Source organism: Panicum virgatum, chromosome 5K (genome assembly GCF_016808335.1).
Source record: "Panicum virgatum strain AP13 chromosome 5K, P.virgatum_v5, whole genome shotgun sequence".
Classification (NCBI taxonomy): Eukaryota; Viridiplantae; Streptophyta; class Magnoliopsida; order Poales; family Poaceae; genus Panicum; species Panicum virgatum.
Window position 1 is genome coordinate 53,411,150 of NC_053140.1, and position 22,161 is coordinate 53,433,310.

The following is a 22,161-nucleotide window of genomic DNA, read 5'->3' on the forward strand; positions in this document are numbered from 1 at the left end:
ATCTTTTGTGGCCTGTGCGCTTGCCGCACGGCAGGCCGTGCCCTGCTGCATGGAGATAGCACCCAGTCCTGGGCACACAGGATCGGAAAGGAGGAAGATGCGCCTATTGAGACGCCCGCAACTGGCTGGAAGCGGACGCTTTGTTCTCGGTTGCCGTGATTCAGCCGGGCGACTCTTCAACCGCCGGCTCCATTCTCTCTCTTCTCGTCTCCCTCCTCCATGTAAAATCTTTATGGCGTGGACAATCTCTCAGCTTCCTGACTAGACCTTATAATACTTGCTCTAACTTCTCTTTTACTTACGTTCTAGCTAGCTAGCTCATTAGAGCTCACCAGCTGATAGCCTGACACTACTAGATTAGGAACAATCACAGATTCACAGACGGAACCTTTTAAGTGGCCGAGGGGGATTCACTGGTTAGCATTTTTCCCTCTTAATGGCTGACGATGTTCAAGCTAAGTGTAGTTCAACCATTTCATGTGAGTGTTGACGAATTCCCAACCAGCAACTATTACCGTTCAGGAAAAATCAGAGCAGGTGCACCACTCAAAAAAAGACCCCGCCGTCGGCCACCTGCTGGCTTTCTGTCAGCAAATGTCGCAAATCTGGTAATGGATACCCACACTCACATATTTCTTTCTAGGGATTAGCTGAAGCACGTACATATACATCTACTGAGTACTGTGCATGCATATGCGTGATGCCAATACGTCATGTCTGGCGTGGCAAGCGTCAAGCGCTCCCGGTCTCCTCCTGGCTCCTGCAGCGTAAAGCATGCACGTAGCTCTGCCTTTGTTGCTACCACCTCCATATACCAGTCGGCACTTGTACTGTAGCACAGTACGTGCTGAGAATCTGAGATCTGTCATCTGTCACACATGCATTCCAGCTGTAGCAAGGTAGTAGGACGACGACGACCCTGAGTCGATCCCTCCAAATAGTAGAAGCCATGGCTTGAAGCTTTCACCGTTGAACAACATACCACGGCAGTCGGTAGGTATGTGTTATTTGTGAAGATAGAGTTTTTTTTTTTTGAAATACCCAAGAGCACGGTGAGTCATCTAAAATTTTAGACACTCATGCTGACCGAACTCAACATAGACGCACCACATACACCAGCACACACACGCACACATCTCGGTACCAGGTGCGGACGGGGTTCGAACCCCGCCGGGTGAAGCTAGAGCCTTACATTCGGTCTTGTGATTTCTGAATCTAGCCGGTCTGTGCCGATGCATTGTTAATGGCGATAAATAAATGAATGAAGTCGGCTGAACACATCCGCCACAAGAGCTCTATCAACTGTAACTTTGTAGTGTTTGCCTGTTTGGTAAAATGCTCATATCAAGATTTTACCTTAATCGATCCCACCTACTCCTAGGCTCCTAGCTATTTATAGTTTTATATTAAGTTACACTAGACTAGCCTTTAAATTAAAGTTTATATTTAGCTTTTTATTATTATAATGCATAAATCAACTTCACACGCATGCAGCCGTATTTGTCAATATCTTGACATTGATCTGGTTGACACTTTTGTTTGTTTGTTTGTTTGTTTACTTGTATGCTCAGGAATAATAATACAGCGGGTACTTGAGCATTTGGAACAGCAGTGATATATTATAAGAAATAAAAGCATTTCAAATTTGATTTGTCATTGAGTGTTAAAAGCAACACTTCATAAAATAAGTTGATCGAAATTGCACAATAATATAAGAAGCCTGTTCGCATGCCTCAAAAATCATTTTAAGCTGGCATGCGTGTAGCGCGAGGAAAGAGATGGATATGATGATGCATGCTTCGGCAAAATTATTCCAGTCACTTTTCTTAAGAGCGAAATATTCCTACGCACTTGTGCTCCTTTTTTCTGGTGCTTACGTCTTTTGTATGGACCATTTGCCTGCTAATTAACTGATGATGATATATATATTCGTCTAGTTCTGTAGGCTTAAAGTGGTCCGTACATGCTTGGTGTGAAACAACCACATAATGTGAGTAAAATAATGAGAAGTCGAACATATCTCAACCTGCCCCACTTTTATTCTTCGGATATTGAGTGCCTGGGCGGTGTGGTGCACGCACTAAAGGAAGCATCATGCTACCTAATTACGAAGTTTGATGGCACTTTGCACTAATGATTCTGTTATAATATATATGTCTAGTGTACTGTGGTAGAAAAATATTTCAATTTTCTTGGGTCAAGGGCAGCATATATATTTCCTAAAAAAATTGTGCTTAGTTTCTTGGCCCCTTTTCTCTTGAATTTGGCTATTTGGGCCCAAAATAAACAAATTTTGTTTAGTTTATTGGCCCTTCCGTTATATTCAAACACATTAGTTTAGTTTTTTCGCTATTTTCCACTAGTAAAATAATTTCTAGGTATTTATAAATCCATTTTCAGTTCTCAAATCATAGAAAATTGCAAGAACATGGTAAAATATTGAAAAATTCACTAGAGTCATCATCTAAACATGGTAAAATAGATCTATTAATAATAATATCTACTTTTCAGTAGCTCAAATGGTATATTGGTGATTTTTGCTGGATCCAGCATACTTGGATATGACTACAGTGAATTTTTCACTATTTTACCATGTTCCTGTGATTTTCTATGATTTAAAAAACTGAAAAAAGATTTATAAATTCCTAGAAATTATTTTACTAGTGGGTAAAATACCAAAAATCGAAGAAAAATTGCTTTATGCTATCATTTTCTTGGTTAACAATCTAAGCTAGTGCGTTTGAATATAATTAGATTGTATACCTAACCGCAGGTGATGGAAGGGCCAAGAAACTAAACGAAACTCGTTTTGGGGCCAAATATCCAAGTTCAAGAGAAAATGGGCCAAGAGACTAAGCACAACTTCAAGGAAATAATTCTCTCATATAGTATTCAGTATTCACCTTTGCCACTATCTGACGAGGTTTTCTCCAATACAACTTGAATTTATCTGAGATGAAACAAAACTACATTTAGGTCATTAGGGATGCCAAAATAATAATCCATTAAGGCTTCGTGCCAGGCATTACTTTCTGATGTTGTTACCTGGCCATGATTCTGACTTCTGAAGAGGGAGCAACAAATGGCTTGTCAATGGGGAGGTTTAGGGTCTGGTTAGGAGCAAAAAAAAGAAGTGAACTTCTATTGTAGTACATATTCATGTTTTCCTTAATAGCTATTGCACGCCAATTATACTAGCTCAGAGCATCATTAATTCCTAACAACAGTACATCTTGAGAACAGTAAGGGTAGTCAGATACAAAAATTGATACTTGATCTTATGTAGTCAAGGAATAATTTTTACTGGCCATCATGAATGGAACATGACCACTTGTTAAATTGCATTTATTAATGTATAAATAGTTATCTTTTAAAAAAATGTATAAGTAGTTGAACAGTGCATTAATAAACTGATGAAGGAATGAAGAAGAACACATGAACATCAGGCAAACAGATTTCCATGTATAATAATTGGATGCAAGTCATTCAGTGGGACCAATAATACACTTACAAAAAAATGTGATATGCTTCTTAATCCGCAGTTATCATAAAACGAAAGGCTGCCTAAGGTTGTTAGCCCAGTTGGTGCGAAGCAACCAGCAGCACTCCACAGGTGGGGGGTTCGAACCCCCACCGGGGCGGATTTACCCCGCCTGTCGGAAAAAAAAAACCCCTCGTTGTGCTTCCGTTGAGCTTGGCTGTGCGACACAACTTTTGGGCGACGGAACCCGGCCCATGAAGGTTACGGACCGGTGTAGGATCAAGAACACCGACTAGAGGGGGGTGAATAGGCGGTTTAAAAACTAAAACCAATAACATTAAAGAAATTTAATTAGTAACAAAGGAAAGCCCTATGTCATGCTACTACTATCTCTAGATGGGTGTGCAACCTAGGGTGACAAGATACAAATCAAGCTCTAGTAAAGTAAATTGCTCAAAGCAAAACAACAATTAAAGTGAGCAAGAGAAGTAACCAAGCTTGACATAAGAGTTTATCCCGTGGTGTCGATGACTTGCCGGTCACCCCTAATCCACGTTGAGGTGGATTCCAAGAATCAACCGCTCCTCTATCAAGAACCTCTTGATCTTGAGCCGGCTTGAATCAAGAAACCGCTCCACACCTCGATTCCACTAGAGTTGCTCTTCACCACTCCGGTGAGGTGAGCACAAAACCTCTCACAACCGAAATCGGGGCTCCTCAACAATCTCCTTGGAGGTGCTCCACGAAATCCTCTTCTCCAAGCCGTCTAGGGAGCGGCAACTCCCAAGAGTAACAAGTTGATGACGCTTGCTTGAAGTTTCCCTAATGCCACAAAGCTCAAACTCTTGATGCAATACACTAGGAAGCTCTCACACTCTCAAGAATGCAATCTCTAAGCAAGTGTGTGTGTGAGAGGGATGCCTTAGCTCTAATGTGTCAAGAATGCTGTCCAAATGGCCAAGCGACACACCCAATGGCCGGGCATTGGGTATATATAGACACCCCTCAAAAAACTAGCCGTTACACTCTTTTCTGCGAAGTCGCGGACCGTCCGCGTTTCAAAAACCGGACTGTCCTCCGTTATAAACTAGTGAGTCAGAGTGCAATAAATGCATGTCAGAACTAGCCGTTAAGCCCTGGCGGACCGTCCGCGCCCCAGTGGCGGACCGTCCGCAGTTAAGAGTTCCACACCACCAGAGACTAACATCGTCTCTGGAACAACTTTGAGATTAGCCTGTGGACCGTCCGCGCCTCAGCAGCGGACCGTCCGCAGTTTAACTTTTGAGCCCAAACCAGAGAAACATCCTCTCTGGTACAAACCTGAGATTAGCCGGCGGACTGTCCGCCGTTCATCTTTGAAGCTCACACCAGACAGACACCCTTTCTGGTACACATTTGAAAAACAGTGGCGGACCGTCCGCCCACCTGGACCAGACCGTCCGCGAGCCCACCAGAGACTCTGCAAGCTCTCTGGAACGGGCGCGGACTGTCCGCCCCTCTGGTGCGGACTGTCCGCCGTTACTCAGTCAGCTCTCAAACTTAGTCTTTTTCAAATCTTTTCAAAACGCCGTTAGCCCTCATGCATGCAACTAGACATTTTGAGTAAAATGGCACTAAAGACCCGTCAAGCATGAGTACACAACCCCTCTTGATAGTACGGCTATCTATCCAACAAATCCGGTCACTTTTCATCCACTAAACACCTTGTGACCGGTAAAATACAAAAGCCCTATTTTATACCTTTGCCTTGAGCCCGAGCTTTGCTCATCATCTCCAAAACTCCATACGTTCACAATCAAATCTCTTTCATCCGTGGATCAACCTATACTCATTATCTCAACTGAAATCGTTAATCCACAAACTGTTGTCATTAATTACCAAAACTCGAATTAGGGGCCTAGATGCTTTCAACCGGCCCAGGGCCAAGGTGCCGCCAGTCCATGCCCGGAAGCCGGCTTTCGGGGGTTTTCTCGGCCGGGGTCAACTAGCCTCTTCTTAATTGAAAGCCGTGGGGGCGGTCTTTCCCCCATCGATCGAGTTTTTTTTATAAAACGAAAGGCTGCATAAATTGTACATTAAAAGTATGGTATGCACACATAAGGCTGCAGAAATAGTGAAGTAAATAGAGGCTGCCCATATATTTAATTTATTCTGTAATATTGAGCACATATGTGTGTGCCATGGTTATCTCCTAAATGAATCTCTTGATCGGCCAAAAAAAATGGAGGTTGCTTGCAAAATCAGCAGAACCACACCTAACTTTTGATCTTACAAATATTATATATATTTAATTATTTGTGTGCTGACAATAATTTCTAAGTCGGTGAAGCTATCATTAAAATTCTAGTAAAATATAAAGTTTGTCGCTCTTTTTCTTCTAACCACCAACACTCATGCAGTGTAGTGGTAAGCTTTCCAGTTGAGGAAGACCCCAACAAGGGTTCAAATCTTGGTGGTAGGAAAAAACCCTCGCTAGCAACCTAAAGAAGCCTTACAGGGTGAAGCCAGGGTTCGGAGTTTTCTTGGCCAGCTTGGCTGAGGTTTCTTCTTAGTGCAATACCATGGGAGCGATCTTTTCCATGGTCGACTCTCTCTCTCTCTCTTCTAACTCAAGAATCTTCACAAGAAAATTATCAACATTAGTTGGCTATACCGCAAACAATTAAATACATATTAAAACTATCCATCTAATAAAAGTCTATTAAGCCTCGATTCGAAAAAAAATCTAATAAAAGTCTATCAAGGTATGAAATGAAAGCCAGCTGCAGACACACTGGCTGACTAGCCGCTGTGTCTAGCAGAAAACTTTAGCCAGCTCAGAGATGAGAGATCATATCGTAGCTAGGAGCCGCGCGGTACTCTTCGATGCGTACGGGTCTAACAAGGAATCCAATTATAAATTTATATGTTGATGTGAGGAAGGAGCGTCATGATAGATGTAGGGTCAGATCTGTCTTCCTCAACTTTAAGAACAGGAAAAATGCTTAGCTTTGTGCCTTTTCCTTCTTGTTCATCAATTGACCACACATCAGTATAATAATACTTGTGTAAAAGCTGCAAGCTTCTGTTGCTTCTATGAATCATCACCACTATCTATCTCTTATATATACAGACATATATGTTCACACCAGTGATAGTGAAGCATTAATTGCAAAGAAAATTATTAGTATAGTATGAGATTGATTCAAGCACCAGTGAACTCGAAAAAATGAGGAGGCACCAAATGGAATAAGAAGACAAGCAGTACACAGTAGCCGTATCTATATATTATATTTATAAGCCACCACACTATTGCACACCAAACTATAGAATGCACTTTAGATTATGCATTGTAGAACAAGAGCATCCAACGTATGCTCATAGTTGCTCATAAATACGGAAATCGTAGAGTTTTTTATGATGCCGTCAAGACTTCAAGCAGGATTGTAGAGGAAATAAAAGAGACCGCTAGGCTTTGGGTTTCCGCGGGGCCAAAAACCTGGCCACCGTAGTTGATAGACCTTCTAGCGAGTAATCAGTGTATTTTTTTAACTCTTGTTGTGGGGCTTTTTCGATGCCCCAGTCTGCGCCGATTTCTTATCGGCTGAGGCTTTTGTAACTGCTGCTCCTCTTATTAATTAAAACCCGGAATCTATCTTGGGTATTTCGAAAAAAATGTATGCTCATAAATGACTTAATAAGTTGAAGAAACAGTAGATGATACTTTTTTGTTACAACAGAACGAACCATCGTCATCAGAGAATAACAGTACTGAAATACAGTTATATATATAAATTCAGTTCCTCAAGCTTACTGCTGATGCAATCAAAGTACTAACAAATAGTAGATGCCATCCAACCAAAACAGTTTATTGCCGATTATAAAATGGCAGCAACACTGTCATCGCTGATGAAGAATCCAATGCATCAATGATGCCTGCCGTTCCACAGAGAGATAATAATTCTCCCGTACTGAAGAAATAAAGGGTTAAGTAATCGAACATATAATGAAGCACATCCGGGCAATAATCCGCGTACATCTATACCTATACATATACCTATTACTAAAGCGAGTAAGGTTTCCATCCAAATTTTTTGTTTCGTACGTTGATTTGGTCCGCCTGTGTTATTGACAGGTGGGCCTTAATCCATCCCGTATGCGAGTCAGACCAACCCCTGTTCACGACTCGATCACGGAGATCCTTACAAATTAACACACGGGCACCAATATGTATCTAATACATATATCGGCTTTGTTCATAGCAACGCACGGGCATAATTATCTAGTTTTTAAATAATTAGAGTATTATTACTAGCTATGGAAAGATCGACCTATGCTACATCAGACAATGCGCGGACAAGCTGGTGATGATCGAGCCTGCTGCATGATTGCATGCGGTACTGTAGCTACTAGTACACACTACAAGCACAGAAAAATCGCAAGAAATTCAAGATTCCAACAGTACTAGCAGTAGTTAAGCCTTTGTCTTGCCCACTATGGTACAAGCCAGGGGAGGCTAATAATATACATGAAGGTATAGTATAATTCGTCTATATATATGCCCAATAATTTCAGACAAGACCTGACTTATGAGACTCAACTCCGATCCGATCCAACACGGGTCGCCTGTGATCGATCAGGACTCAGGACCCATCAGGAGAAGGAGGTCGCTGGTGGCTGGGCTGGGTATAATGAAAATCCCACGGTGGGGCCGGACGTGCGCGGCGGAGCAACGGCAACACGCATGGCACCGACGCGAAAAAAGAACTAGGACAATAAGACGGTGGTGGCAGGCGGGCAGCCAAGTTGCGGCCGGGCGTGCATGCCCCGCGCGGATACAGTAGTAGTGGAGCGAAGAGCTCGGAGAGGCCTGTGCACGGGTGATACTGGGAATGGACGGGAAGGCCGGGGAGCAGCGGCGCTCGTCGTCTTTTCCTGATTTCCTCCCAGCTAGGCCAAGTGTGGACATGAGCAAAGGATTTGCTGCTTGACCCACACACAGCCCTTTGTTGCCAAAGTGTGGGAGAAAGGATGAGCTAAGACCCGTGATGACCACTAACCACTGTTCGTCTTCGTCCTCGCTATCTGAAACTGAAAGCAATGCAAGCACTCAGTCAGTGAGGTCATCACGTGGAAAACAAGAAATGCTCATCAGATCATGTAGACTACAAAGAATACGGATTATTACTGGACGGATGTGGTTAATTATTAGGTTTCTAGAGAGATTATTCCAAGTATCATATCTATCCTCATTTGAAAGCATCATTGGTGTGCACACCGGGGTTCAAACCCTGATGTCTACTTATTTAGATGTTTACTATCTCATAAGTAGTGGAAAGAAAGCGGTAGTTTGAAGTTAAGGTTTCCCTGGCTCATCTAAAATTAATCCACATCCAGAAGTGGGTGGCGAAGTGGGTACGTAACTTGAGAAACATAGAAACCTAAGTGAGAAATGAAAATCCACCATTCAAATATGTAGCCCTGCTAAAAAATGCATGACTCCACCTCTACCCAGCCATCAGGGTTGAAATCCTCGCCTGAAAGCGGGCGGTAAGCAGATAACTTTGGAATAAAAAATTAAGAGAGAAATGAAGGTTCACCGTTCAGCTGTGTAGAACTACATAACTTAATTTAGTGTGTGTGAAAAAATTGGAAAGAAAACAGCATAAGGTTGAGATGACGCTTGGCATGCAAATCCACAATCAGCATAAGGTTGAGATGACGCTTGGCATGCAAATCCACAATCAGAGGACCACGGTCACCGGGCAGATGGCAGATGGGATCAAGCGGCGCGTGAGAAAGAGATGGCGGCAGTGTGGCAGCGAGTGAGCCGAGTGCACGTGTGGTCAGAGAGATTCAGTACGTGCTGCGCCTGCACGCCGTGCCATGGGCCTGCGCCTCTCCGTGCTGCTGCGACGATCCGTAGTCTACAGTCCCATCCGGCCAGTCCGCCGGCCGGGGACCAGCGCAGGGATCAGATCGATCGCCTCCCCTCGCCCTTTTCTATTTAAGGCCAAATCCCCTCGATCGCGCGTGCATGCTCAGCCCCGTCTCTCTCTCTCTCTCTCATCCTCCCTTCTCGTCGGCATTAAAGACCACGAGATCGAGCTAGCTGGTGACACATGCACGCGCACCTCTGGCCTCTCTCCTCCTGCTGCTCCGCCTAATTCGTGCTCGAGCGAGCATGCACGTACATGGTAAATGGGAGTTGGTCAGCTCTGGTGGGATGGAGGAGAGGACTGGGTCAGTGAGAGATAGGGCAGCCGGGAAGAACACTGTAGCGCCCGTCAGGGGCGTGCGCCATGCGTGCCCGGGAAGGAGGGGGCACCGCCATCAATGCCGGCTTCGTGTGACTGTATGCCTCCCCATTTGAACAGCTCCGTTCATTCAGAAGAGAAATGAAAAGCGGCAGCGGCACTCAAGAAACACACACACATACACACAAGAAAAAAAGTTCAGCAAAGAAACACACACAAGAAATGCTTGAGAAAAGATAGGCAGCTGCTACTGTAGTATATACTAGCTAGCTAGTACAGTGATGTGTTTGGTTGCATCATAGCATATAGATCGAAAATGCAAATTATCCGTTAACTAGAAGCAAGTATTATGAGATGCGAGTTTGGAACCAAATTAAAAATGCATGCTTGGGACATTGACAACAAATGTTATTAGCAAGCTAGTAGCTAGGAAGCCATTAACATGGCCTCAAATCTTCATTGCTTTACCAAGAACATATATATGTTTCAGATCATGAACACACAGTTGCCCTTGCACCGATTGGTCGCCAAGTTCTTCCCCTTTCAGCTACTACTACTACTACTACTCCAATTTCTAGCCATATATATACTTCCTAATAAATCGGAAAAAAGGGGGAATCCAAAACCCTGCTAAGAAAAAGGATGATGAAATGGGCAGAGAAAGAAGCAACCGCAAAGCATATATAAAGCAAAAGTAGTAGAAAGCTCAAATCTTGCGATGCGGAGACGATAATTAATTAAACAAGATCTGCAGGTCTACTGTACTCAGGTGTTGCTCGGTGCAGCGCTGCTCCCTCCAGCCTGATGAGCGGCGGCCGTCGCAGCTGCAGCACTGCCGATGCTCCCGCTCCCGCTCCCGCCGGCAGCGGCGGCGGCGGACGAGCTCGACGACGGCTCGGCGGCCTGCTGCTGCGCGCGCTTGCGCTTCTTCTTCTCGTAGGGGATGCCGCGCGCCTTGGCCTGCGAGTCGCGTACCTCGCGGAGGTAGATCCGCACGGCGCGCGCGGCGAAGGGGTTGGACTCGGGCGTGCCGCCGCTCTCCTCGTACGCGGCGCGCAGGCGGCCGATGAGCGCGTCGAGGGAGCCCCAGGCCTGGCGCAGCGGGCACGGGCAGGGCCCCGGCGGCGCGGGCTGGCCGTAGTAGGCGCACCCGGCGGCGTGCACCTTGGTCTTGCCGAACTGGTCCAGGTACCTGAGGAACTCGATCACGTGCGCGCCGCTGCACCGCGCCAGCGTCAGCGGCGGCCGGTGGTTCCGCAGGTACTGCAGGAACGTGTTCCAGTCCCGCCGCTTCTGCGACTCGTACCTGCTCAGCTGCGCCGGCCGCTGCTGTGGCGCCACGGCCGCCGGCGCGTCGCCGCCTCCGCCCACGGCCGACGACGGGCCGGGCCCGGACGGATCCATGCAACCAGCTATAGCTAGCTAGCTAGTAGCTACTACTGGGAGAGAGAGAGAGAGAGAGAGAGAGAGAGAGAGAGAGAGAGAGAGAGAGAGAGAGAGAGAGAGAGAGCTGGCAAGCGAGCGAGCCAGCGACGACTGAGGGAGCACGAAGCAGGATCAGAAGCGCGGCTGGGAGCTAGCAGCTAGCAGCGATCGATCGATGGAGCGGGCGATCGCGCTGAGTGGACGCGCACCGGGGCGCGGGGTGTGGTAAATCAGAGAGAGATCCGGGGGCCGCGACGGGGTGGATCGAGATGGGACGTTGTTGGAAAGGGAAGGGAGCGGGGGAGCGGAGCCGGAGAGCGACGGGGAGCCAAGGGGGGGGGGGGATGAATGTTACTGGAAGAGAGCGGAGCCGGGGTGTGAGGCTGACGGGCCATTCGCCTAATCGCCTGGCTGCAAGTTATATTTATTTTGAATTATTAGGTCGATCTAAAATTTTGATAAAATGAACTAGAATGATATTGTGCGTAATTAATTTAGAAGGAGAAATGAACTAGAATGGCAATGTCATCGTAATTATTTAGTTGAACCATAAAATACTATTGGATACTCACTTGCATCCCCTAGTGGCCCCCATCCATGCCGAAAGAATCCACACGTACGTACGTACACCACGCGTACGTACCGGGTGGCGTGTATTATACGTAGTGCATGCGGGGTAGATACTGTAGACAGTGGCACAGAATCAACACCCCAAGTGGAAGGTCAACTATAGCCATGGATTTGTATGCCTCAGCGCAGGTACAAAATTTTGGTGCTCGTTTGCGAGCTTCACTGGTTTGTAAGCACATGATGTACATGTCACCTGAACGACATGGTGAAAGAAAAATCCTGGAGTTCCAGGCCCTACAGCTACACACTACGCATGAATTTGTCTTCATGTTTGTGTCTGTCCATCAATTACAGCCACGCGTGGCATTGCCTCTCAACTACCAGCCACACACAAGTATTTTCTTTGGATGTTTCCTACACCAGGGTTTTTGCGAGCTCCCTCAGTCCTATGTTCTTTTTTTTTCATCTCCTTTTTCTGTATGAATATTTGACTGTTTTCTAGATTGGAAACACCAGAATGTATCTTTGTTCATTCAAGACATTTAAAAGAGAAATTCATGGAAACAAGCGGGCTTACAGAGATCTTTTTCTAGATTTACCTTTCCGAAAACTCCCTCCATCCGCAAGTGTAAGCATTTCTAACATTTTAGACACAATACGGAAAAAGGGAAGAGCTATGGTGCCTCTCAATTGATCGCCAACATTAGAGTTGCAATTCACACCTTATAATCGCTAAATGAATTTTCAAACACCAAAATTATGTTGGTGCAAATAAGGAAACTAATTATTAATGATGAGGGAGGGAGTAAGGGTGGATTACGTCATAAATACTTAAACTTGGATAATTGGATATTTATGATCTTTCTATCAATATGCAAATTTTAAGAAGCATTTAATTTTAAAAAAGATTTGTCAGTTATATTTTGTGAATCTCTATTCTGTGAAAGAATATCAAATAAAAATGGCAAATTAATTGAAAAAAAAATTCAAAAGTAGCAATAAAAGTGTCAACAATATTCACCATTGTTCAGAATTTCTTCCTTTTTTCCTTCATACATTACTTTATAGCAATATAGCTTGTGATTTGTAAGTTCTGCGTATATAATCTTCATTTCAACTCAGAGAACCTTGAAATGTGTATGTACACCCCTCTTGAAAATTAGGGCAAACTGCAAAAGCCAACAATCATCTACAACTTAGGAAGTTTTGAAATTAAATACCCACAATCCCACATACACGTGAAATTCCTTGCAATCTCTCACACCTAAGTTTGATGTGTTTTCAACTTTTCATATTCCCCATGACCTTTTACAATTCAATGCAGTTATGGTTTTCGTCGATCTCTAGCATCACCAATTCTCTATGCTCACTCCATATACTACAATGAGGTGCTAGAGAAACATTAGGGATCACGATTATTGCACCCAACTTGAGCAAAACTGGATCGAGCACTGTAGATAAAAAACCATCATGTTGTTCTCGATCTAGTATTTTGCTAAGACATATTAGAAATGGAACTGTATATATTCAATTAGTATATTCGATCTAGTGGCTCCTTTGATTGGGGGACCAGACAGGCGCGCAGCGGTGGGCACACTGGTACACCACGGCGCATCAGAGTTTTGACCCCGTGCCGGGCGACGCCGATCGAGCTGCCGGCCTCTGCCTGAGACCAAAGTTCCTGTCGCAGCGGCTGATCCTGACCTGATGGCCGCTCCGGCGAGCCCAAGTGCGTTGCTCTGACACACGCTGCGCATGTTCATCGACATGGCCTTCGACCTCTGATGGGAAGTGGACATCATCACGGCAGGCTGCAGAGGATTAGGGTTGCAGCTGCAGAGCGACGCAGACCATTATCGTGTTTTCTTTTTTTTATATTCAGACTATTATCGTGTTTTCGTTATGCTTATTTAGACGAACACAGCCATCCTGTTTTTTTTTTTTTGGAGCAAAAGGGTAAAAATTCGACTGAGGTTGGGCCTTAAAACAAAGGCCCAGGTATGGCCCATCCTGGTCTTCTTTTGGCCCAGATCAACGAAGGGACACACAACCCAACGGCGGAGTGTTTCTCAAAAAAAAAAAAAACCCAACGGCGGAGTGCTCGGATAGCGCGGGCGCAGCAGCCGGCCGGCGAGACCCAGCCGCTCACTCGGTGCCCCGTTCTCCCCAGTCTCCACGCGCCATGCTCCGTCTCCCCACCCTCACCGCCCTTAAACCCTCGCCCCCCGCCGTCAGCTTGAACTTGAACCCCATCGGCGGCGGCCATGGCCGGCGCCGCAAACCCCTCTTCGCCTCACCCGCTCCGCCGCCGCCTTCTCCGGCTTCACGGCCTCCCAAGCCGACCCCGGAGCCGGAAGCACCGAAGCCCACTCGCGAGGCCCGCAGCCGGAACCCGGAGCGCCCCACCGACGCGGGGTTTCCCACGACCAAGCCCCGGAAGCCGCGCCGCGGGCGCCGCAGCGAGGCGGCGGCCGTGGAGGACTTCGTCCGCGGCCGCCTGGAGCAGGTCTTCGCGTCCATCCGGGAGCGCGACCCGGAGGTCCTCGAGGGCAAGGGCGAGATCCTGAAGCGGAAGGACGAGGAGCGGGTCCTCGATGAGGAGGAGGGCGAGGAGTTGGGAGAGGAGGAGCAGAAACCTGTGGCGGAGGAGGAGGACCCCAGCTGGCCGCTGGATGCCGACGTCGGGTGGGGGATCCGGGCGTCGGAGTATTTCGACAAGCATTCGATCAGGAACGTGACGGTGGACGGGGTGGAGATCGATTGGGAAGGGGAGGTCGACGAGGGATGGGTCAAGGAAATCAATTGCTTGGAGTGGGAGAGCTTCGCATTCCACCCCAGCCCCCTAGTCGTCCTAGTCTTCGAGCGCTACAACAGGTACAAATCATTAGTGCCTGTCTAAATTTCATACATAAACTGTCGGCACTATGCAATTCACGCATCATTTCAGCTTTGTGCTCTTGTAATTGCGATGTCTGTGAACTGTCAATTCAACAAACCCTGAAAATTCAGAACTATCCTGGCAGTCTGGGACTGACAAATAAACGGGCTTCAATATCTGAAATTAGTTAGGATGCTTTGAGCTTATCCATGAAAATCAAAATTGTATCAGTTTGTTTGCAGGCCTATGTGATGGTTTAGTATGAACCGTGAGTAATGTTGTGCTTTGCAGGGCTGCTGACAATTGGAAGTTTCTTCAAGAATTGGAAAAGGCTGCTAAGGTATACTGGAATGCTAAAGATCGGTTACCTCCTCGGGTGAGTATGACTAGTAACCTTTGATTATTTGGAAAGTCTACTCTGGTGTTTGTGCAGGTGCTAAGTTTTGTTACATTTTCAGACTGTGAAAGTTGATATAAATATTGAAAGAGATTTGGCATATGCACTTCAAGTAAGAGAATGTCCACAGTTATTGTTCCTTAGGGGAAACAAGATCTTATACAGAGAAAAAGGTATGTCCAACTAGCACGCTAACCTAGCAGCCCCTTGTGTGTCTCGAACTGTCATTGTGAAAATTCAGTAAAATCCACCATCTGACACCTTTGAGTGTCATCACACTATGAGACTATTGTCTGTTCTGCCTTATTTATTGCTCCTGTTCTGATTTACCACGAATAAACACTAGTACTCTACTTGGAATATACTAGTTCGCATCAGAATAGCAGCAATAAGTAATATGGGTGGAGATTAATCTCACACTCTAAGTCACCAGACGTTGGAGCATGACAGTTGCTGAATATAATCTGTGCAAGATCACACCGATGCACAGAACAATCAAGAATCCAAATGGATCAGAAGTTAAGAACCAGCACACAGGACGAATCCAAATTGAATCCACCAAATATCAGTCCTAGATGTTGAACAGATGCAGGCCAATTGCTCTACGCAAGCAGCACTACTGTGCTCAGAAGTTACACTGTTCTGGAGCAGCGCCTGATCAGGATGAGATTTTTTTCTTTTTGGCACGAGAAGAATGGAGGAACTCAGATGGGGATAGTCTGCTTCTGTACTCGACCAGGTAGAGGAGCTCCCAATTAATACGTCTCATTGGCGTGGATGCCATACATTGACCATGGGTCATGGAGAGGATCAAGTCATCAGTTCCTGTTTCTGGCCACATTATCTGCATTTCTATCCCCTCCCTCTTCTATGTCAAAATGACAAGCAGATCCCACCATTTATCTCTATTCTGTTTCCCAATCTATTTTCCTTGAAAAGGAAGTCCCCAAGAACTTATATTATATTAAGTCCCTTGACAACAAAAATTTCAACAGCGTTGGTGTTATATTATGTTCGGTATGAGGTTTATTGTTGAAAATAAGGCGGCAATCAATAAATTGCTAACTTTTTCACCCACCTCTGCTTTCAGCACCCTTTTTTAATGATACTGGGTCATAATGTGATTCTTTCGTACTCGTCATTTTACAGAGATAAGGACCTCAGAGGAGCTAGTTCAAATGATTGCCCATTTCTACTACAATGCAAAGAGGCCACCTTGCGTTAATCCTGAAGCCGTGGCTTCCCTCTAGCTCCTGTAAAAATAGCTGGCATAGTGTTCTATTGTCGCTTGGTGGCGCGGAGCTAGTGCCTAGTGCTCTCTGGTAAGTATTTCAGTGTTTGCCCTACTGCTGATTTAAAACATTAGTAGTACTGGTTATTGTTCAATTTGACATTTGATTCTCTGTGTTTATCCGATCCAGGAAGAAGAAGCTCCTCCTATTCGATCATTTTCCAGGACATGGTGCCCGGAGAGTGTGGAATGAATACACCTAAAGAAAACCATCTCAATGCTGGTTGTCCCAAGTAGGGAAGTTGTATTCTTATACATGGAGTTGGGAAGTTGTGGAGTAAATCATGTATTTTGATGAGTAGTAGTATAGTCTAACAGAACACGGCTTAGTTGTCCCAATGACATTCTAGATTGTACGTGAAGAGTGTGCTTAGTTCACTTTCACCCATAGACATATTTATTATAAGGCTACAAAGTTAGTTGGAAACTACGTCATTGAGCATATATAGTTCACTTCAGTTCCTCCTTTTACTGAATCTTCACAGAATTTGAATACTTCTTTGGGTATTTAAATTCTTTTCCTTTTGTGGTAGACTTAAATTCGGATGAAGAACTGGATTGTCCACGCAAACTACAGTAGGTGGTTAATTTGTTTCAAATTATGTGAAAATGCTATTACTTGTATGCTTTTAAAGTAGAATAATATGATGAATGAATCAGAACAGTAAATGTTTTCCTACACAAACGACATAATGTTAACATGCAAAGAATTGCAATTGCATGCTAAGACTGCATGATATACTCTCCAATAAAACAGAACAAACGCATCTGTGGCCTATACAGTGCCGTATCGTGTCCTTGGAACATTTTGCGAACTGAACCCAGCAAGGTCAGGCGCACGAGATGGACGACGAAGATGACGACGCGACGCACAAGGCCGGCGCGGCGGCCACCTCCGCCCCCCTGCCGCACAGGAGCTGGGCGATGGCCTCGTAGCCCATGGCCTCCGCCATCTGGAGCGGCGTGGCGCCGCGCCTGGTCCTGGCGTTGACGTCGGCGCCCATGTCGAGCAGCAGCTCCACGGCCTCGGCGTGGCCGCCCTCGACGGCGAGGTGCAGCGGCCTGTGCCCTTCCATGTCCTCGCACTCGATGTCCATGCACCCCGACCCCGCCAGCAGGGCCACCGCGTCGCAGTGGCCCTTGATCGCCGCCAGGTGGAGCGCCGTCAGGCCGTACTGGTCGCGGCCGCGGACCCCCGCGCGCTTGCCCAGCAGGGACTCGAGGCTCTGGAGGTCGCCGCGCCTCGCCGCCGTCATGACCAGCTCCCACCGCCCCAGCACGTCCACCACTTCTTGCTGCACCCAGCACCAGCAGAACAAACAACAGCGTGCCGTCACATTACTGGACAAAATAACAATGGCATTGCACTTTTTTTTTTGAATAATACAATGGTATTGCACTAGCAGACTAGCCATTTTCCTATCGTTTGTCGTCGTCCTACTCCTATCATGCGTTCACGAGCACAGCGACGCGGCTCGCATAAGCCAAGCTCCATCTGGTCCATGGATTCCTTGTGTCTCTTCTCGTGTTGTGTTCGTTAGTGACGGGTTAGTATATGCGAATCTACCCAAGGTTTGTTATGGGAGTCCATGTCCGGTTAAAGAAGAAGCGGCATCTGAATTCCCTGGTATGGTAGAGGACAGTAAGAAGGACAAGCAGGTGGATTCGATGGAGCCGCTTACGTATCCCTTCTCGCGCGCCACGTCCATGGGCGTCCTGCCGCGCGCGTCAGCCGCCGATGTGTCGGCGCCCATGTCCACCAGCACGGCCACCGCCTCCGCCTCGCCGGCCGCGGCCGCGGCGTGCAGGACCGTCCTCCCCTCGCGGTCGCGCGCGGCCAGCGCCTCGGGCCCCAGCCGCCTCACCTCCGCGCAGTCCCCCCTCGCGGCCGCCGCGTGCAGCGGCGCCCACTTCTCGGCGGCGTCGGGCGCCGCGGGCTGGGGCTCGAGGAACGGCAGCAGGTGCGGCTGCCGGCGCAGGATGAGGCGCACGGCCGCGGCGTCCCCGGCGTCCGCGGCGCGGCGGAGCAGGTACGGCCCGCCGAAGAAGACGCGGAGGCGGACGGCGCTGACGCCGCCGCCGCAGGCGCCGGTGTCGTCGGTGGCGGCGTCGAGGCGCGCGGCGGAGAGCGAGGAGATGACGAGGAAGCGGTCGGCGCGGGAGCGCGGGAACGACGGCGGCGGGTGCGCCTGCGGGCGGAGCACGACGCGGAGGGACGCCTCGGAGAGCGGCTGCAGGGCGCCGCGCGGCGGGCTGACGAGGAACTTGAGCGGGGAGGAGGTCTGGACCTTGAAGGCGACGGGGAGGGACGGGTGCAGGGAGCGGAGACGGAGGTCGGCGTGGCACTTGGCGTCGGGTTTGAAGTCGATCACCACCTCCTCCTCCGACACCTCCAGCAGCCGCTCAGCGGCTGCCGAGGACGCTGGCTCCGCCGCCGCGGCCATTATTTCCTAGGAGATGGGGAGCTGCTGCCTGCTGGAGGAAAGGATCGAAGTGGAAGGCAGCATGGAATGGTGGCTGGCTAGCCGACCTAGGACGACGCTTTGATGTCACGCTGGATGGGCGCGGAGGGAATATAGATCTTCTGCGCTGGACTGCGTGCGTTCGCGTGTGCAGGCTCATGGCCGCTTCTGACCGCGTCTTTGGCCTTGTTTGGTCGGGGTTGCCACTTTGACTACTAATTAGATGTATTAAATAAAGTCTAATTATAAAATAATCTCCATAATCATGGTATTATAGCATGTGATGTAGCTAATAAAATATTTGGCCACATAATTAAAGGATAATTAGGAGACGGTTACTGTAGTATCACTGTAGTCAATCATGGTGGACCTTGGTTCGTTAAATTCGTCTCGAAAAATTATACTTATCCGTGAAAATGTTTCGCAAATAAATTTTATTTAGTACTCCATGCATATATTTATCTTTTTATGAAAAAAATTCAAGATCCTAACCAAATATAGCTCTTAACGCATGAACACAGCTGTGCCTGTAGTCCGGTGCATGCTCCACGGATCCGGTGCGGCCCTGCATTGCAAGTCGGACCACCAGGGAATGAGCAGCCGAGCAAACGTCCCACTCAGAACGGGTGGGTGGCGACTGGCGAATCACGCCCGGGCGAGCAAGCAGCCAGCGCGAGCGCTGACTACAGTGCGGTGCACTCGTGACCTTGCCCCGGCCGGGCCGCTTCCTCGCGCGATCCCGGCCCGGCCGGCGTCGCCTCCCCCGCTGAGGGTAGGTAGGTAGGCAGGCAGGCGGTTCCCCCGCAGCCATGTGCCGACGCGCTCCCCCCTCGAATAGTCGAATTGGCGTTTGTCGCGCACGAATCGGCACAAAACAGGGGCTTGGCCGCGTGTGCGCGTGCTCCCCTCCGGCATCTCGCGCCACATATCCGCGCGGCTTGGCGCTAGGCAACGACGACTCTGACCCCCTCGTTTTTATGCACCGTGCGTCATGTGGAAGCAGTAAGTAGGACTCTGCATCCATGAAATTTATGCCTGGGCTGATAATAAAAAATGTAGAGACGACTGCCGATCCAGCTCGGCGTATTCCGCAGCACATATGGCACATATGGGTAGGGGTGGTAAAGGGTCCAAAATTTTGAACTATAAAATCTAAGGGTTGGGTCCTAAAAGGGCTGGACTCTAATCTTATATAATTTTGAACTAAAATATTTAAGAGTCTTGCTGGGCTGTGAAGAGTCCATTAGGGCCATGACTCATTACCACCCCTACATATAGGAGAGTTACGGGATAGAAATCTGAGCGTATCATGAGTTCATGACCCTGGAAGCTCGGGTTTAGACCATGGTTCACCTTACCGCCGGTAAATCGCCGATTATCGGTGATTTTACCGATACCGCTACTGAGCGGGATGCGGTTACCGGTCCGATAAACGGTGTTTTCCGATTCAAAATTCAAAAATACAAAAGTCAATTTTTTTCAAAAAAACGATTACCGCTACAGTAAAAACGGTAAGGTGAACCCTGGTTTAGACCCATCCACACGTTATCTACCGGGCGCAACCACTCATCCCATGTCTGCCAAAAAAGAACAGCCATCCATGGGGCACGCCGCGGACACTAATCGCTGATTCTTAGTAATTTTTGTTATTGAAAGATTTGTACATCCAAGCGTTTGTAGTCCAACGGTTAGGATAATTGCCTTCCAAGCAATAGACCCGGGTTCGACTCCCGGCAAACGCATTTTTTCTCTGTCTCTCTCTTTTTCCTTATTCGCATAACCTCAATAAGGTGGTGGGATCGATCAAAAAAAAAAGGTGGTGGGCTATGAATTTGCCGGCCGCTTTTTTAACTTGGGCTGATCGACCCAGCTCCCGCAAATGGGCCTTTCACCTGCAGTCGGGAGCCTTTTTTACTTCTGCAGACTGAAAAGGAGGAGCTGTTCAGCTGTCGGACTGGTGGTTGAGAACAGTCTCATTGTTCCTCCAAAAAAGCAGTGATGCCATTGCTTAACAAAAGATTGAAGAGTGGCATTGCTGCATCAACAAGGTAGGTAAATCCTGCTGGGACACTGGCACTCGGGCACAGAGCTACTAGCACTCGCACCCATCCTACTACATTCAGTATATGCTCTGAATTTGAAAGCAATCCTGGTCAGCTTGGATCAGTTAGACCCGACAACTTGGAGCAAAATGACGCGTCAGGACTCGGCATCTTCCGTAATTGGTCCATTTTTTAATTCCTTTAGAGAGAGATAAGAGTAGGTTTGGTGAATCTGAAACAATTCTATTTTATAGAAAAATTGAACTATAAATTTCAATTAAAAATTACTATTTCTTTTCTTATGGAACATACACATCAATATGCCTGGGTAATCCATCTTCTCCCACTTCCAGATATTATGTCAATAGGATTTGGACTTTTTCTTATTCCGACAGCAACAAAAAAATCTTCGTCGCATATGGGCTTTTTCTAGTATTTTACTCTTAAGTATAGCTCTGGTATTCTCCGTTCAGGAGTCAGCATCTTCCGTAATTGGTCCATTGTAAAGCCTAGACACTGTAGCTGTAGCTGTAGCTGTAGGGCACAGCACGCTAGATCAAGGCTCGAGCACGGCACGGTATGGTATGGAAACAACCTCACGGCTGCCCGCTAGTCCCCAATCTGATTGCCGGCCGCGATGTTTTGTCCCGGAGAATTAGGTCATCCAAGTCGTTGGCGGCGGCAGGCAAGCACTGAAGCACGCAGCAGCGTCGGCACATGCCCGCGGCAGGTTTTGGTTGGCAAAAGCGAGATCGAGTCAACTTCTCTTTTTGGTCAGGACTGCTCGCCACCAAATAATCTCACGGTATCTGCACCCCGTCATCTGCGTGCCAGCGTGTGCCGCATGATGCATGCGAAGGTGAGGTGAGGTGAGGTGAGGTGAGGACGTGAGATCCAAGCCTCCACGCACAGCACAGGGTCTCGACTCTCAGGACAGCCTTTGCGGTGCGCGCAGCCTTTCCTCTTTGCCGGCACCCACCGTCACGTGGACGGAGCATGCGGCATATTCTTCCTTGAAATGGTGGTGGTGGCCGGTGGCAGCAGGACCAGGAGGCCGTGAAAGTGCGCGTGCTGTTGTTGCTGTGGAGCCCATGGTCAATGCAACTGAATCACGCCTTCCCAGCTCCCAATTAAACCCCTGTCCGGTGGTGACCTCGCCCAAGACGGGTTCGCGGTTTCTGCGTGCTTCAAATTCGACAGTACCTCCCGGAAGTTGGAACAGGGCCTGCTCCCTGCTGTTGGTTGCCAGTTGCCCCTCACAGACTCGCTCTCCGTTCACCCATTGATCACCCGTTGCTTGGAAGCATTCTCTTCCAACAGCGGCAGTTCGGTATAGTTGCCAGCTGACGGCCGTTGCAGAGGCGGTTCAGGGAAGAAGC

The 22,161-nt window shown here is 47.7% G+C and overlaps 3 protein-coding genes and 1 non-coding gene across 5 annotated transcripts; 2 read left to right on the forward strand and 2 right to left on the reverse strand.

Annotated features, from left to right (window-relative positions):
- Window positions 1–7,890: 7,890 nt before the first annotated feature.
- LOC120708535 (protein G1-like7) lies at window positions 7,891–11,522 on the reverse strand. Of its 2 annotated transcripts, none has more exons than XR_005689385.1 (2): window positions 8,925–11,522; window positions 7,891–8,551 (listed from the first exon to the last, which is right to left on the reverse strand). XR_005689385.1 is itself a non-coding variant. In XM_039993833.1 (2 exons), the coding sequence occupies exon 1, from the start codon at window positions 11,119–11,121 to the stop codon at window positions 10,483–10,485; it is 639 nt and encodes a 212-aa protein (XP_039849767.1). In that variant the 5' UTR covers window positions 11,122–11,522; the 3' UTR covers window positions 7,891–8,551. The 2 variants fall into 2 exon arrangements, 1 of the variants encoding a protein (XP_039849767.1); XM_039993833.1 differs by having other exon boundaries at window positions 10,483–11,522.
- Window positions 11,523–13,776: 2,254 nt separating this feature from the next.
- Window positions 13,777–16,749, forward strand: LOC120708534 (thioredoxin-like fold domain-containing protein MRL7 homolog, chloroplastic). Its single transcript, XM_039993832.1, has 5 exons — window positions 13,777–14,586; window positions 14,882–14,966; window positions 15,049–15,160; window positions 16,137–16,309; window positions 16,409–16,749. Exons 1-4 carry the CDS (start codon window positions 13,895–13,897, stop codon window positions 16,235–16,237), a joined length of 990 nt encoding a protein of 329 aa, XP_039849766.1. The 5' UTR covers window positions 13,777–13,894; the 3' UTR covers window positions 16,238–16,309; window positions 16,409–16,749.
- A 153-nt stretch (window positions 16,750–16,902) lies between these two features.
- Window positions 16,903–18,874, reverse strand: LOC120708533 (protein VAPYRIN-like). The gene is made up of 2 exons (XM_039993830.1): window positions 17,961–18,874; window positions 16,903–17,573 (listed from the first exon to the last, which is right to left on the reverse strand). Exons 1-2 carry the CDS (start codon window positions 18,720–18,722, stop codon window positions 17,109–17,111), a joined length of 1,227 nt encoding a protein of 408 aa, XP_039849764.1. The 5' UTR covers window positions 18,723–18,874; the 3' UTR covers window positions 16,903–17,108.
- A 1,536-nt stretch (window positions 18,875–20,410) lies between these two features.
- Window positions 20,411–20,482, forward strand: TRNAG-UCC. Its single transcript has one exon. It is a non-coding gene; the product is annotated as a tRNA-Gly (tRNA).
- The last annotated feature ends 1,679 nt before the right edge of the window (window positions 20,483–22,161 follow it).

Excerpts from the sequence above, each read along its gene's own strand:
- LOC120708535 (XM_039993833.1), bottom strand. The coding sequence starts at position 11,121 with ATGGATCCGTCCGGGCCCGGCCCGTCGTCGGCCGTGGGCGGAGGCGGC.
- LOC120708534 (XM_039993832.1), top strand. The coding sequence starts at position 13,895 with ATGCTCCGTCTCCCCACCCTCACCGCCCTTAAACCCTCGCCCCCCGCC. Across the intron at positions 14,967-15,048 it reads AAGATCGGTTACCTCCTCGG|ACTGTGAAAGTTGATATAAA; the intron begins GTGAGTATGACT and ends TTACATTTTCAG. Across the intron at positions 15,161-16,136 it reads GATCTTATACAGAGAAAAAG|AGATAAGGACCTCAGAGGAG; the intron begins GTATGTCCAACT and ends GTCATTTTACAG.
- LOC120708533 (XM_039993830.1), bottom strand. The coding sequence starts at position 18,722 with ATGGCCGCGGCGGCGGAGCCAGCGTCCTCGGCAGCCGCTGAGCGGCTG. Across the intron at positions 17,574-17,960 it reads TGGCGCGCGAGAAGGGATAC|CAAGAAGTGGTGGACGTGCT; the intron begins GTAAGCGGCTCC and ends TGCTGGGTGCAG.